Here is a 12582-nt window from a genome sequence, read left to right as displayed (position 1 = left end):
CACAACGGGGGGGGGGGGGGATACCTACAGTGAGGAGGAGGGGGGGAGGGACTTGGGATTCCTCTTCAGGATGTCTGGTGGTCTCTGCGGTGAGAACCCCATCAATCAGACATTTATAATCCACTCTACAGATAGGTGATAAGTCATTTGTGGTAATTTCTTTAATGAGAACCTGGCACACTCCTGCAGCATTATAAACTAAGTTTTATGGTGCTGTTTGGGAGAAGCCGAGCCGGGTAATGTATTTTTTATTTTTGCCCGCTACCTGGTTCCAGCACTGTCACCCGCTGAAGATCATGTGGTGCACCGAAGTGTGATCGTTTTCAGCTTGCCATTCCCGTGCTCACCAATAGACTTGTATGGGAGAGCGTGTGCACACAATCAAAAAAGGGACAGATTTTCATGTGCACTTAAGAGGGTGACATTGCCATAACCAGGGAGTGGGTGAGTAAAAAAAAATTATATATATCAACCGGCTCCCTTTCACCTACTGTAGGGACGGGTTGCATCTAGAGATGAGCGAACGTACTCGGATAAGCACTACTCGTCCGAGTAATGTGCTTTATCCGAGTACCTCCCCGCTCGTCCTGAAGGATTCGGGACGCGCTGCGGAGCGGGGAGCTGCAGGGGAGAGCGGGGAGGAATGGAGGGGAGATCTTTCTCTCCTTCTCTCCCGCCCGCTCTGACCCGCTCCCCGCCGCAACTCACCTGTCAGCAGCGGAGCACCCCGAATCTTTCAGGACGAGCGGAGAGATACTCGGATAAAGCACATTACTCGGACGAGTAGTGCTTATCCGAGTACGTTCGCTCATCTCTAGTTGCATCTTAATGGGGAGGGGGCAGCTGTGTTGGGGGAGAAGATGGCTAGAAGGCTGGATGAGTGTTTAAACTAGGGACTGGGGGGAGGGCAAAAACAGAAACGAGGGGGTACACAGTGTAGATAGCGGCCTGTGGCCAAGTAATGGGAATGTGGGTCAAGCAGGGGGTAGGCTTAGTACAGTTAAAAATGACAGAACAGCGAATAGTACCATTAGTAGCAAAATGAATTTAAAGAACAAAAACAACCGTATAAATTGTAAGAAGTCTGATCGGCACAGTGGACGAGCTCGAAGCAAGAATGACTGATGAAAATTATGATATAGTTGGAATAACGGAAACATGGCTTAATGGTAAGTGCGATTGGGCGGTGAATTTACAGGGTTATAATCCCTTCAAAAGAGACCGTGGGGAACAGAAAGGGGGAGGGGTATGTATGTCTGTTAAATCCTACTTAATGCCGAGGCTACGAGAAGATATAAGTGCAGGAGATGAACACGTGGAATCTCTGTGGGTAGATATACTGGGAGAAAAAAATAACAGAATTCTGATAGGGGTTTTCTATAGGCCACCAAAAGCAACAGAAGAAACGGAAACCTTATTAGGGCAGATAGAAGAGGTGTCAAACTGCAATGAAGTAATGATTATGGGGGACTTTAATTATCCGGATATAATATGGGAAAATGAAACCTGCAAATCTCACAGGGGTGATAAGTTCTTGAGAACAATTAAAGATAACTACCTTACCCAACTTGTGCAGGAACCAACTAGAGGGAGGGCCACTTTGGACTTAGTACTAACTAACAAATTGGACCAAATAATGGGGGTGCTGGCTGAGAGCACTTGGGAAATAGTGACCACAATATAATAAATTTTTCAGCTGTCATCTAATAAGAAACCTTATCAGGGAGCGACAAAAAAACTAAACTTTGGTAGAGCAAAATTCGATCAGCTCAGAACTACTATCGGTAACATTAACTAGGACAACAGCCTCAGATATCAGTACAGGCAACAAATAGGAAAGGTTTAAAAACCTCCTAAAAACCTCGTGAGCAGTTTATATCCTTTAAAAAAAAAAAAGAAAAGGGGGGCCATAAACCAGGAAAAAAAAGCGTTTAAACTACTAAAGCAAGAAGGCAGCGAAGAAGCGCTAAAAACATGCAGGGAAAAAACAAAATATGTAAAGGAAAGATCAAGATTGCTAAGGAGGAGGCAGAAAGACTGATCACCAAAGAGAGCAAATACAACCCTAAACTATTCTTCATTTATATTAACAGCTAAAGGATTTGCACCGAGAGCACTGGCCTTTTAACAAATAATGCAAGAGAAATCAAAGTGTATTCACGAGCAAAAAGGAAATGTTACATGAGATGCAGGGGAATAACACAGGAGAAAGTACAGAGCCAGCTAAAGAGGATTAAAATTGATAAATCGCCGGGCCCAGATGGAATACACCCAAGGGCTCTAAGGGAACTAAGTGATGTGATAGCTAGACAACTATTTCTTATATTTATGGACACTTTTAACACCCGGGGTTGTACTGCTGGATTGGCGCATTGCCAGTGTGGTTCAACTATACAAAAAGGGGTCCAAAAGAGAGCCTGGTAACTACAGGTTAGTAAGTCTTACTTCAACAACTGGAAAAATATTCGAGGGGTTTCTGAGAGATGCCATCCTAGAATACCTCAAGGATAACAACAGTATAACCCCTCATCAGCATGGGTTCATGAGGGGTCGATCATGTCTGACCAATCTGATCAGTTTCTACAATGAAATAAGTACTAAGCTGGACCTAGGAGAGTCTATTGATCTCATATATCTGGATTTCTCTAAAGCATTTGACACCGTACCGCATAACAGGTTAATATATAAAATGTGACAGCTCAGACTGGACGAAAACGTGTGTATCTGGATGAAGAACTGGCTCAGAGATAGAAAACAGGGAGTAGTAATAAATGGTTTGTACTCTGATTGCGCCACTGTTGCAAGCGGGGTGCCACAGGGCTCAGTATTAGGCCCATTCTGTTCAATATATTTATCAATGACCTGATAGAGGGGCTGTGCAGTAAAATATCAATATTTGCAGGCGATACAAAATTATGCAAGATAATTAATACAACGGAGGACAACGTACGGCTACAAAAGGACCTAGATAAGCTGGGGGCTTGGGTAGAAAAATGGCAAATGAAGTTCAATGTTGATAAATGAAAGGTTATGCACATGGGCAGGAGAAACGGATGTCACCAATATACACTAAATGGGGCACTGCTAGGGAAAAGTGATATGGAAAAAGATCTGGTGGAATGTAGATTTAACTGGCGTAACCAATGCCAGTTATCTGCTGCAAAAGCAAATAGTCTTGGGGTGCATTAAAAGAGGTATAGGGGTGAGGGACGAGAACATTATTCTTCTACTATATAAGGTACTTGTCAGGCCTCACATGGAATACTGTGTACAGTTCTGGTCACCGGTGGTCAGGAAAGATGTTACACTGCTTGAGGGGGTTCAAAGAAGGGCAACTATATTAATACATGGATTGGGAGGACTGGAATACCCAGAGAGGCTATCAAAATTGCAATTATTTACCCTGTAAAGAAGACGTTTAAGGGGTGATCAAATAAGTATGTATAAGTACATTAAGGGACAATAGAAGGATTTCTCCTATGATCTGTTTATACCCAGGACTGCGTCTGGAAGAAAGCAGGTTTCATCACCAACACAGAAGGGGGTTCTTTACTGTAGGAGGAGTGAGACTGTGCAACTCTATGCCTGAGCACGTGGGTGATGGAGGAGTTTAAGAGGGGACTAGACTTTTTTTCTAGAGCACTATGATATTACAGGACATAGACATTAGGTGACCCACAGGGTTGTAGTTCCGGGTATTACACTTGAGTAGGAACTATCAGAGGTTGCTCCAGGGATTAGTCTGACTGCCATTATGGAGTCGGGAACAAATTTTTCCCCCGAATGGGCTAATTGGCTTCTGCCTTCTGGGGTTTTTTGCTTTCCTCTGTATCAACAAGGGAGTTGAAACAGGCTGAACTAGATGGACTTTGTCTTCATTCAGCCTAATCAACTGTTACCTCATTTAACAGCACCATAACTTAGTTTATGGTGCTGTAGGAAGATGATAGGTTTCCTTTTTAACTTTTGCCAATTGCTCTAACTTTTGGCACACTAAACTATGACTAGGTGTATGTGGATCTGTTGCCTCTCCTGTTTTTTGCCATTTCTTATTATTTCTCCTGGAAATATATGAATAAATTGAACACTGGGTGTTACCATTCCCCTTGTCAGAGATAATTGTGTTTACCTACACAGTGTGACCCAGTGCAATTAGTGCCGACCATGTTACTGTGACTTTATCAAGTCAGCTCTATATTCTTTATTATGGGCACACTAGATTACGGCATATATTTTGAACTCGATGATTTCTACTTCGAATCCTATAGGTTATGACTAGAGATGAGCGAGTATACTCGCTAAGGCACATTACTTGAGCGAGTAGTGCCTTAGCCGAGTATCTCCACGCTCGTCTCTAAAGATTCGGGGGGCGGTGCGGGTGACAGGTGAGTTGCGGGGGGGGGGGAGAGCTCCCCTCCATTCCTCCCCGCTCTCCCCCGTCGCTCTCCGCCGGCCCCGAATCTTTAGAGACGAGCGGGGAGATACTCGGCTAAGGCACTACTCGATCGAGTAATGTGCCTTAGCGAGTATACTCGTTCATCTCTAGTTATGACATATTTGGCAACGCCGGGCTTTGGTTCTGCACTGCTATGGGAATCCGCCAGAAAACTCAGGACAATGCAGTGAGGGGTTTTGAAAGTCTGTAGTGTAGACTGGAAGCATCTCAATATATTTGTGTTTTATGCTATTCATCCCATTGATTCTGGTGTGTGTGGGAAGCTCAGCGTAATTAATCAAAGTTTGCTTTTGCTTATTCCAGAGCCCACTACTAGTCACTTCATCTTATTCAAGCCATGACAGATTTAGTTTTTGCTGCTGCAAAACCCAGCAGACACGTGAATAACATCAGGTGCCTAATGTTTGCCCACCAGTGAAAAGGTCATCGGGACTTTTATTTTTCTATTTGAATTCATTTATGCATTTTCAAATAAACAACTATATGGTATGTGGCCCACCAAAAGCCCAAGTACAACAAAAAAGTCTAACCTAAATCACATACCTGGTCTGCCTAATGGACACAGGGAACCCACGATTTAATGGCTGCTAAAACATAAAAACCTCGTACTTACGTTTTCTCCTGTTGTTGTTGACATCGGGGGGGGGGGGGGGGGTCATCTCCCAGCAGGCGCGGCCCTTCCTCCTTGAGCCGCGCTGCTTCGGGATCGCGCGCATGCGCAGTGGAGAGGTGCCCTCTGACAGGAGTCAGGATGGGCTGCGTCTCCACTGCGCACGCGCAGAATCTCGGAGTTCAGCGAGGACGGACGGGCCGCCCACAGCAAGCACTGCTTGTGACATGCTTGCTGTGGGCGGCCCGTCCGTTCACCTCGGAAGTGACTGACAGACGGAGCAGAGCAGGAGCGGTCATTTTGACCACTCCTGCTCTGCTTCTACAAGCCACATAAAAAGATGCCGGCTGGAGGGGACATGCCTGGCGATCGGTCCTAGCCAGGCAAGGTGAGTACAATTTTTTTTTTTTAATGTCCGAACCCCTTTAAAGAAAAAAAAATTCCATACCTGCCTATTCCTTCCCCGTCAGTCAGCTTATCAAATCTTCACCTTGCCTAGCTTCTCCTGTCTCCTACAGCCTCATTGGATCACTTCACCTCCAGCTGGCTTATTCCTCTCCTCCTCCTTTCTGACATCCCTGGGATTGAAAGTCACTCCAAATCAGGAGTCAGATAAGTGGATGCTGCTGGATACTGCCGTTTTACCGCATAGACTGCCTACAATGTTTGTCTGCTCCATGGTACTGCAGGGATTTTGGTAGTAGTCTCATTAATGTCTTTTGCCTGCCACTCATAGGATTTCCCTGTAATAGATTCCATACCTCAATAAGGACTTGGAAATCCCTTTTGAAAAGTGGCCATATACATTAGATAAAAATGGGTTGATCATGGATTGACTCTTTGGGGATCAATTGTTCTGCTGACATAGCCATACACATTTTAGTCCACATTTGTCTGTAAAGGCCCTCCATATACATTAGGTAAAAGTTGTCTGAACCTTCCAGTTGCAACAGTGTTGGAGTACTTAATTTAGGTGATCAATGGGTATCATAGCCTTATCAATCAGGTATGCCTAATTATTATTCAATGCATCAGAGAAGAAAACAGTGAGAACACTCAAGTGATGCTTCCAAGCTCTTCTGAAGCATTTAATTACTGCTTAGTTTTATATAGCAAAACATTCAGCACTTGTCAGCAGCTGATCATGAGCTGCCTGTGCCCATCAATATCCAGTCATAATTCAACGAGCATTTCATAGCGAATCATAGTAAGTTTACAGTTGGTGCACGTGCTTGCATTCATAATTGCATAATCATGTCTAGTAGCTGAAAATTCTTACATGATCCGTTTCCAAAGTCTCAGAGCCTTGGAAATAAGACATTCCATATATAAGCAAAGAATAATGCCGAAAGGTCTAGAAGCTTGATAGAAGCGACTTTTACAACTTTCACAACAGGATTAGCCATCTATTGTATGTGTATGGGGGGCCCACAGACTCCCCAAAGCAAGTGATGAGGCCCTTTTAGACACAACGAGAATTGCTCAAAAATCACTCAAAGCCGTCTTTTGAGCGATTCTCGTTCCGTCTAAATGCAGGGACATCGCGCGGTTTTTGTGCACGAGTCATTGATCGCTGAATTCTAGCTTTCTAGAATTGAGCAATCAGCTGTTATCAATTTTCTATATTTGTAGCCAAAAGACATTCTATTTCTTTTCAGTGTTTTTACACATTGTTTCATCAACCTAAGTTTGATGTGCAGTGGTGGCGATATGTATCATATCTACTAATAGTAAGCAAATGCTAGCGGGAAAATAAAGTATAAAAAGAATAGATAATGTCAGGAATATCTAAAAAACTAGAGCTCCTAGACCAAATGGATCAAATTATCGGAATTAGCGGTACAAAAATAGGTCTATAGAATAAGGTTTAAAATTCCAGATACCATAAAAATTGTTTTTTTATTTTGTGTAAAAAAAAAAAAAAAAAAAAAAGCCCTAAGATGCTGCCAGGACTGTCTAACAGCAGCTTTCTCTATTCTCCCCATGGAAAACACACGAATGCACGTCTGAAATGCTTGTAATTGTCCATTTTTCCAACTTCCCAGGTCCTGGTATGTGACACAATCATAATTTGCTGTGGATCTACTTTAGATTGCCAGCCGTATGAGTTTTAGATTCCTGTCTTGGTGTCAAACACTGGCCTGTACCAAAAATATAGAGGTGTTAATCAGAGGGTTCTCATACTACCCAGTTTCCCTGAAAATAAGACATACCCTGAAAATAAGACATAGCATTATTTTCCAGAATTTTTAAGGCTGCAAAATGATTTTTCAGGCTTTTTGAGGATGCTTGAAATATAAGCCCTACTCCAAAATTAAGCCCTGCTAACAGGTAATTTAAAAAGTCAACTTTACATGTAAAAAAAGTTAAACCTTTTTGAACAAAAATTAATATAAGACACTCTTATTTTCGGGGAAACATGGTAGTAAGACGCAGAAGGCAGGAGATATTTTGTCAGACGTGGAATAAGCAAACTGTTGCTCTTGCTCTTCTGATAGGGAAGGTTGCTACTACTTGAACATGTTGATTATATAATATAAAGTGCTGACTACTTGTTGACTCCTAACGCTGTATTGATTGACTTGACTTACCATGACAACGTACATAACCTCTTTAGATTGTGTTAGCCAGTCTTTTACCTGACATTGATTATATTGACTGTCATTCGTCATAGTCAGACAAGTACATTCGCAGATCTTCAGCTGCACTGATGTAGTGAATGAATGCTACATTATGAAATCTCTCCACATATACATATTGATGTGTTCCATGAGACCCAGAGACGGAACTAGCAAGTTGTCCCCCCTGTCCTTAGTGACATAATTTGGTGTTACACAATGGAGAGCTTTCGCCTGTATTTTTGGATAATCAGGCAGGTGAAGGGGTCTGGGAAGGCTTGCTGCCGTATCCGTAACTCTGGTGATATTTGTTGTAATCCCAGCTTCCAAGAACCACACATAACAAAGTGAGTTTAAGTGTTTAGTAACCTAACGATGAGGGCATAGAACATTTTAGAAGAAAATGCTACTCTGGCTAAAAACATGCTTTGGGTTAAAGTCTTCTAAAGGGGTCTCCAATATTAGAAAAATAGGGCTGTTCTCTTCCAAAAACAGCATCACACCTGTCAACGGGTTGTATGTGGTATTGCTGCCCATGCCCATTCTCTTCTGCAACCCCAGACACCACTCAAGAACAGGCGTGACACGGTTTAAGGTACAAAGCAGCCATGTTTTTCGAATACTGAGCAACGGCTTTAAATCTGTAACCTGTACACAGAACGCACATCACGTGTAATCAAAGTTGACGACATTCTGTCTGTTGTGGTTTCTAACGTCAGACTCTCTTGTTTTGTTTACAGAATTACACCCAGTACATCCCTCTGTCCATATATGACCTACAGACCTGGATGGGTAGCCCCTCCATATTTGTGTACGACTGTTCCAATGCCGGACTCATCGTCAAGTCTTTCAAGCAGTTTGCTCTGCAGAGGGAACAGGAGCTGGAGGTAAGAATGAATATGAACTTAATGGTATATGCTTTAGACTTGGATATACCAGCCCTCCCCTATGCTCCATTTGCACCTCCAGACCATGCATTACAACTTGTTATACTACGCAGCTGGTGTCTCCAGCTAGTTCTAATAACCGCGCTTTTTCTAGAGATCTCTCGGGCTTCCATTGAGAGTTTTCCTAGCAGATGTTGTACATAGGCAATTTAACTCTGTATTACTTAGTAAATCTAATCGTGAGGCCACGAATCCTCAGTGCCCACCGCTGGGAATAGTTCTGGTTATATATTTATGAATGTGGCCTTCAAGCTCACACTGTAATGCAGGGGTACATCTGAGCCACATCTGTGTACATCTGAGTCACAGGAGTCAAGCCAAATTGCTAGCTATAGATATGCAAATTTCATCTCTAAGTATCAGTGATGATAATAAGATCTAGTCACCGTCTCATGTCTGTGGACGCAGCTGAAGTATCCCATGACGTATCCCGATGGGGGAATGATGACCGGATAATGCTCAGCTTTCCTCAAGATAACCAGCGTCAAAGATTGTCTAGCTGCTTTCCATAGACATAACCAGCCTGTTTCACTGAGCTGAATTGATATGTTAATGGGGCAATTAGTGGAAATAGCAGATGTTGAACAGCCATTAAAATATAGCTTGGTCCACACGGGGGCTCAAATACAGGTATTCCCCTGCAGATCAGTGCGGCAAAGTTTACTTCCAAACCTGCACTATTTGGGTCGGATTTTGAAGTGGGTTTTATCGCATATTTCTGTGTGGAATTCATCCCCTCATTGAGAAGAGGTGAATTCCGCAGCAGAAATGGCGATAAAATGAACATGCTGCAAAATTTAATTCCGCACCGCATGTCAATTCCCGCGTGGATTTTGTCCGGATTATTTCCGCGGTTTGTGGATGAGATTTTGCGAATCTCATCCACTTTGCTGCTATTGTAAATGCTTCAGAATTTCTGTAGGAAGGGTTCACACTGAAATTCAGTGGCGAATCCGCACCGTCTGGAACATACGCTAACCTGTTTAATCTCAGAGTAGTCAGTGAGTTGGAGAATATTCGTCACACATCCATTCACTAGTTCATCTTTTCTGGGGCTTGATGGGTAGTCCTTAAATGCTGAAGGATAACTTTTTTTATTTTTTTTTTTGTTTGTTTTTTAGAAGGTTTATACAGGATGGAAAAACATGGCTGCTTCCTTTCAAATGCGGCGGCATGGGTGGTTGTCTGGTATTTCGGCTAAGCTCCACTGAAGTGAATATGGTTGAACTGCACTGCCACACACAACCTGTGGACAGGTGTGGCACTGTTTGGGGACAAAAGCCACCATGTTTTTGTGATAGCAAAAATCCCGTTTAAGTTTGTCTTGGTTTCCTTCTGCCCATCAGAGCAGAATACACCCAGATACTTTAATGCTCGGACTCCTCTTTAGTTCATCGGCCTTTGCTCCCCCCATAACTATTGCAGAACTTTGCAGTCTTCCCATAAATATGCATGGAGTAGTAAGCATTTTGCTGGGTGCTGTCTAATTATGAGCTTTGAGACTTTGGAGGACAGCTCATTTATTTCTTCGCTGCTAAGAGCAGCATTTCCGAAGATGTAAATTGCTTTCAGTGGTATGCTCCGCTATAATTGGCACCCAAAGCATCCATGATCGTAATCTTGCTCACATTGAAAACAAACATCTAATTTCAGCAGCAGATATTAATAAGGTCAGGAACAAATTTGAGGCAGCCAATGAATTCCTGGTGCAGAAGCTTGAGGAACCTAACTGTAGAGGAGGAAGTTGTGTGCTGACCTGCTTGAAGGAGGACTCCGGGCACAGACTAACATTTTAAAATTAGAGATGAGCGAACGTGCTCGGCCCCGCCCCTTTTTCGCCCGAATACCGCGATTTTCGAGTACTTCCGTACTCGGGCGAAAAAATTCGGGGGTCGCCGTGGCGGCGCGGGGGGTTGCAGCGGGGAGTGGGGGGGAGAGGGAGAGAGAGAGGGCTCCCCCCTGTTCCCCGCTGCTACCCCCCACGCCGCCACGCCTCTCCCCGCCCCCCGGCGCACCCGAGTACTTTTCACTTGAGTAGTGAAGTACTCGAAAATCGCAGTATTCGGGCGAAAAAGGGGCGGGGCCGAGCACGTTCGCTCATCTCTATTTAAAATCTAACGTTAATTAGTAATTCTGTAATAGGTTCCTTGTACCCAGTCCAGCTACTTTCTTCATTTTCTGTCTGTCCCGTGGCCTCCACCTGAAAAATATCTCCCCTCCTCTCAACGGGCGGGGAACGCAGTGAACTCTTTCCATAGCATTGCTATGGAAAGCGCAGCCCCCCTGTCCTCGGGCTGAGAATCATAGCGATTCTTCGCTCGCGAGCGACAAATCACGGCATACAACAAATTGCTGGAATTCTCCGTGGTGAGCCTATCTTGCAGATAAGCTCACCGCGGAGATCCGTCAGCTGGCTCCTGCACCCCGGCAGCGGCTCCCGCAGCAGAGATTCGCCGCGGGATATTGCAACGTCCGTAGACAAGCAGCCTTCCTCTGATATCTTGTCCACATTTGCTACTTCCTCCCCTGTCCATAGCCTTCAGCATTTTGCAAGCCGTGCATGATGGGAGGACAGGAATGGAAGTGCTGCATTGTATTGCTCATGTGCAGTTAAGAGTGCTGGAAGCTCCTGTCTGTTGGCTTCAGCTGCTTTCTCTGGCGCTCTCAGTGAGAGGGCGGTTGGTGCTGGTAAGTTGTAGGACCTGTGAGTTGTGGGCGGAGCTACAGGGCTGGGCAGTAAACAAGCTCTATGCATGCTGGGAGTTGTAGGTCTGTTGTGTTTACTGTGGAAGTGATGCATGTGAACGCAGCGACAGATCGGTGGCTGAACAGGATGAAGAAGAGGGTCCAGAGTGGTAGAGAAAGGGTACAGGTTGCTACTACCTAACTGTACCTCCAAGATTTCAGTATTTTCAGAATTTCCATTTTGTGGCTGGAAAACGCCTTTTAACTGTTGTGGCCTCTATACATATAGGACCCAGTCTCTCAGGAGTAATGTATACCTCTAGAGAAGTGGTCTCCAACCTTTTGGTTCTTCATCTGGTTGCAAAACTACAACTCCCATCATCCCACAACAGCCATAGGCTTTCATGGCATTGTGGAAGTTGTAGTTTTGTAACAGCTAAACATTGTCTTCTAATAGATACACTGTATAGTCCTTTGCCCTTGTGTGCTTTGGAGCCGGTTTCTTATAGGCCGCCTGCAGACGAGCGGGTCGGATCCGGCAGCGAGAATTCTCGCCGCGCGATCCGACCCGAGCGCCTGCAGGGACGAGCGCGTACTCACCCGCGCCTGGCGGCCCCGACTCTTTCATGTGCCGGCTGCCGCGCAGCCGGCGCATGCGCAGACCGGAGCCGGCCGCCGGGTGAGTGCGTGCCCCGCAGAAAATTAGAACATGCCGCGGTTTGTTTGCCGCGCGAGATTTCGCGCGGCCAAACCGCGGCCGTCTGCATAGGAGTGCGTATTTTAATGCACTCCTATGCAAACTTTCAGCGGCGGAAATCCCGCGGGAAATATTTCTGCTCGTGTGCAGGCGGCCTTATTTTGCAATTTCTTACTCAGTGCTTTTTAGCATTTGATGATTTACTGTATGCTTTGAGCTGTTTACACATAATAAGGCGATGGATGACTATGCAGAGTAACGTTCATTAGGGTATATTTATGCAATGGGAAAAGAACACAGCAGCTCAGTCAGTGTCCTTGTTGCTTTTTGAACAAGCAGAACACAATTCTTGGAAATCCACTTTACAGTTTGGAATCTGGATGTAAGCAAAGAATGATGCAAGCACCAAAATAAGTTGGACAAAAAGAGCAGCAGAGTTCTCTTTGGTTCTTTCAGAAAATGTAAAAGCAGTCAACGTCCCCCCACCATGATATTGACTTGATATAGCTTGTGTTCTCCAAAAGACAACAGAGAGGCATGTGAAGGCTTAGTGGTAGACATAGCCGCAA

The 12582-nt window shown here is 44.5% G+C and overlaps 1 protein-coding gene across 2 annotated transcripts in view; it reads left to right on the top strand.

Annotated features, from left to right (window-relative positions):
• The window catches only part of RPTOR (regulatory associated protein of MTOR complex 1), a 412277-nt gene that overhangs the window by 263132 nt on the left and 136563 nt on the right, over nucleotides 1-12582 (top strand). For both annotated transcript variants that reach the window (XM_066587408.1, XM_066587407.1), the window contains exon 5: nucleotides 8425-8571. In XM_066587408.1, the coding sequence (XP_066443505.1) occupies nucleotides 8425-8571 (147 nt within the window). The remainder of the gene's footprint in view (nucleotides 1-8424; nucleotides 8572-12582) is intronic.

This window comes from Eleutherodactylus coqui, chromosome 13 (assembly GCF_035609145.1).
Source record: "Eleutherodactylus coqui strain aEleCoq1 chromosome 13, aEleCoq1.hap1, whole genome shotgun sequence".
Taxonomy (NCBI): domain Eukaryota; kingdom Metazoa; phylum Chordata; class Amphibia; order Anura; family Eleutherodactylidae; genus Eleutherodactylus; species Eleutherodactylus coqui.
The sequence above is the reverse complement of the archived record's forward strand: the minus strand, read 5'-3'. Positions and strand labels throughout refer to the sequence as shown.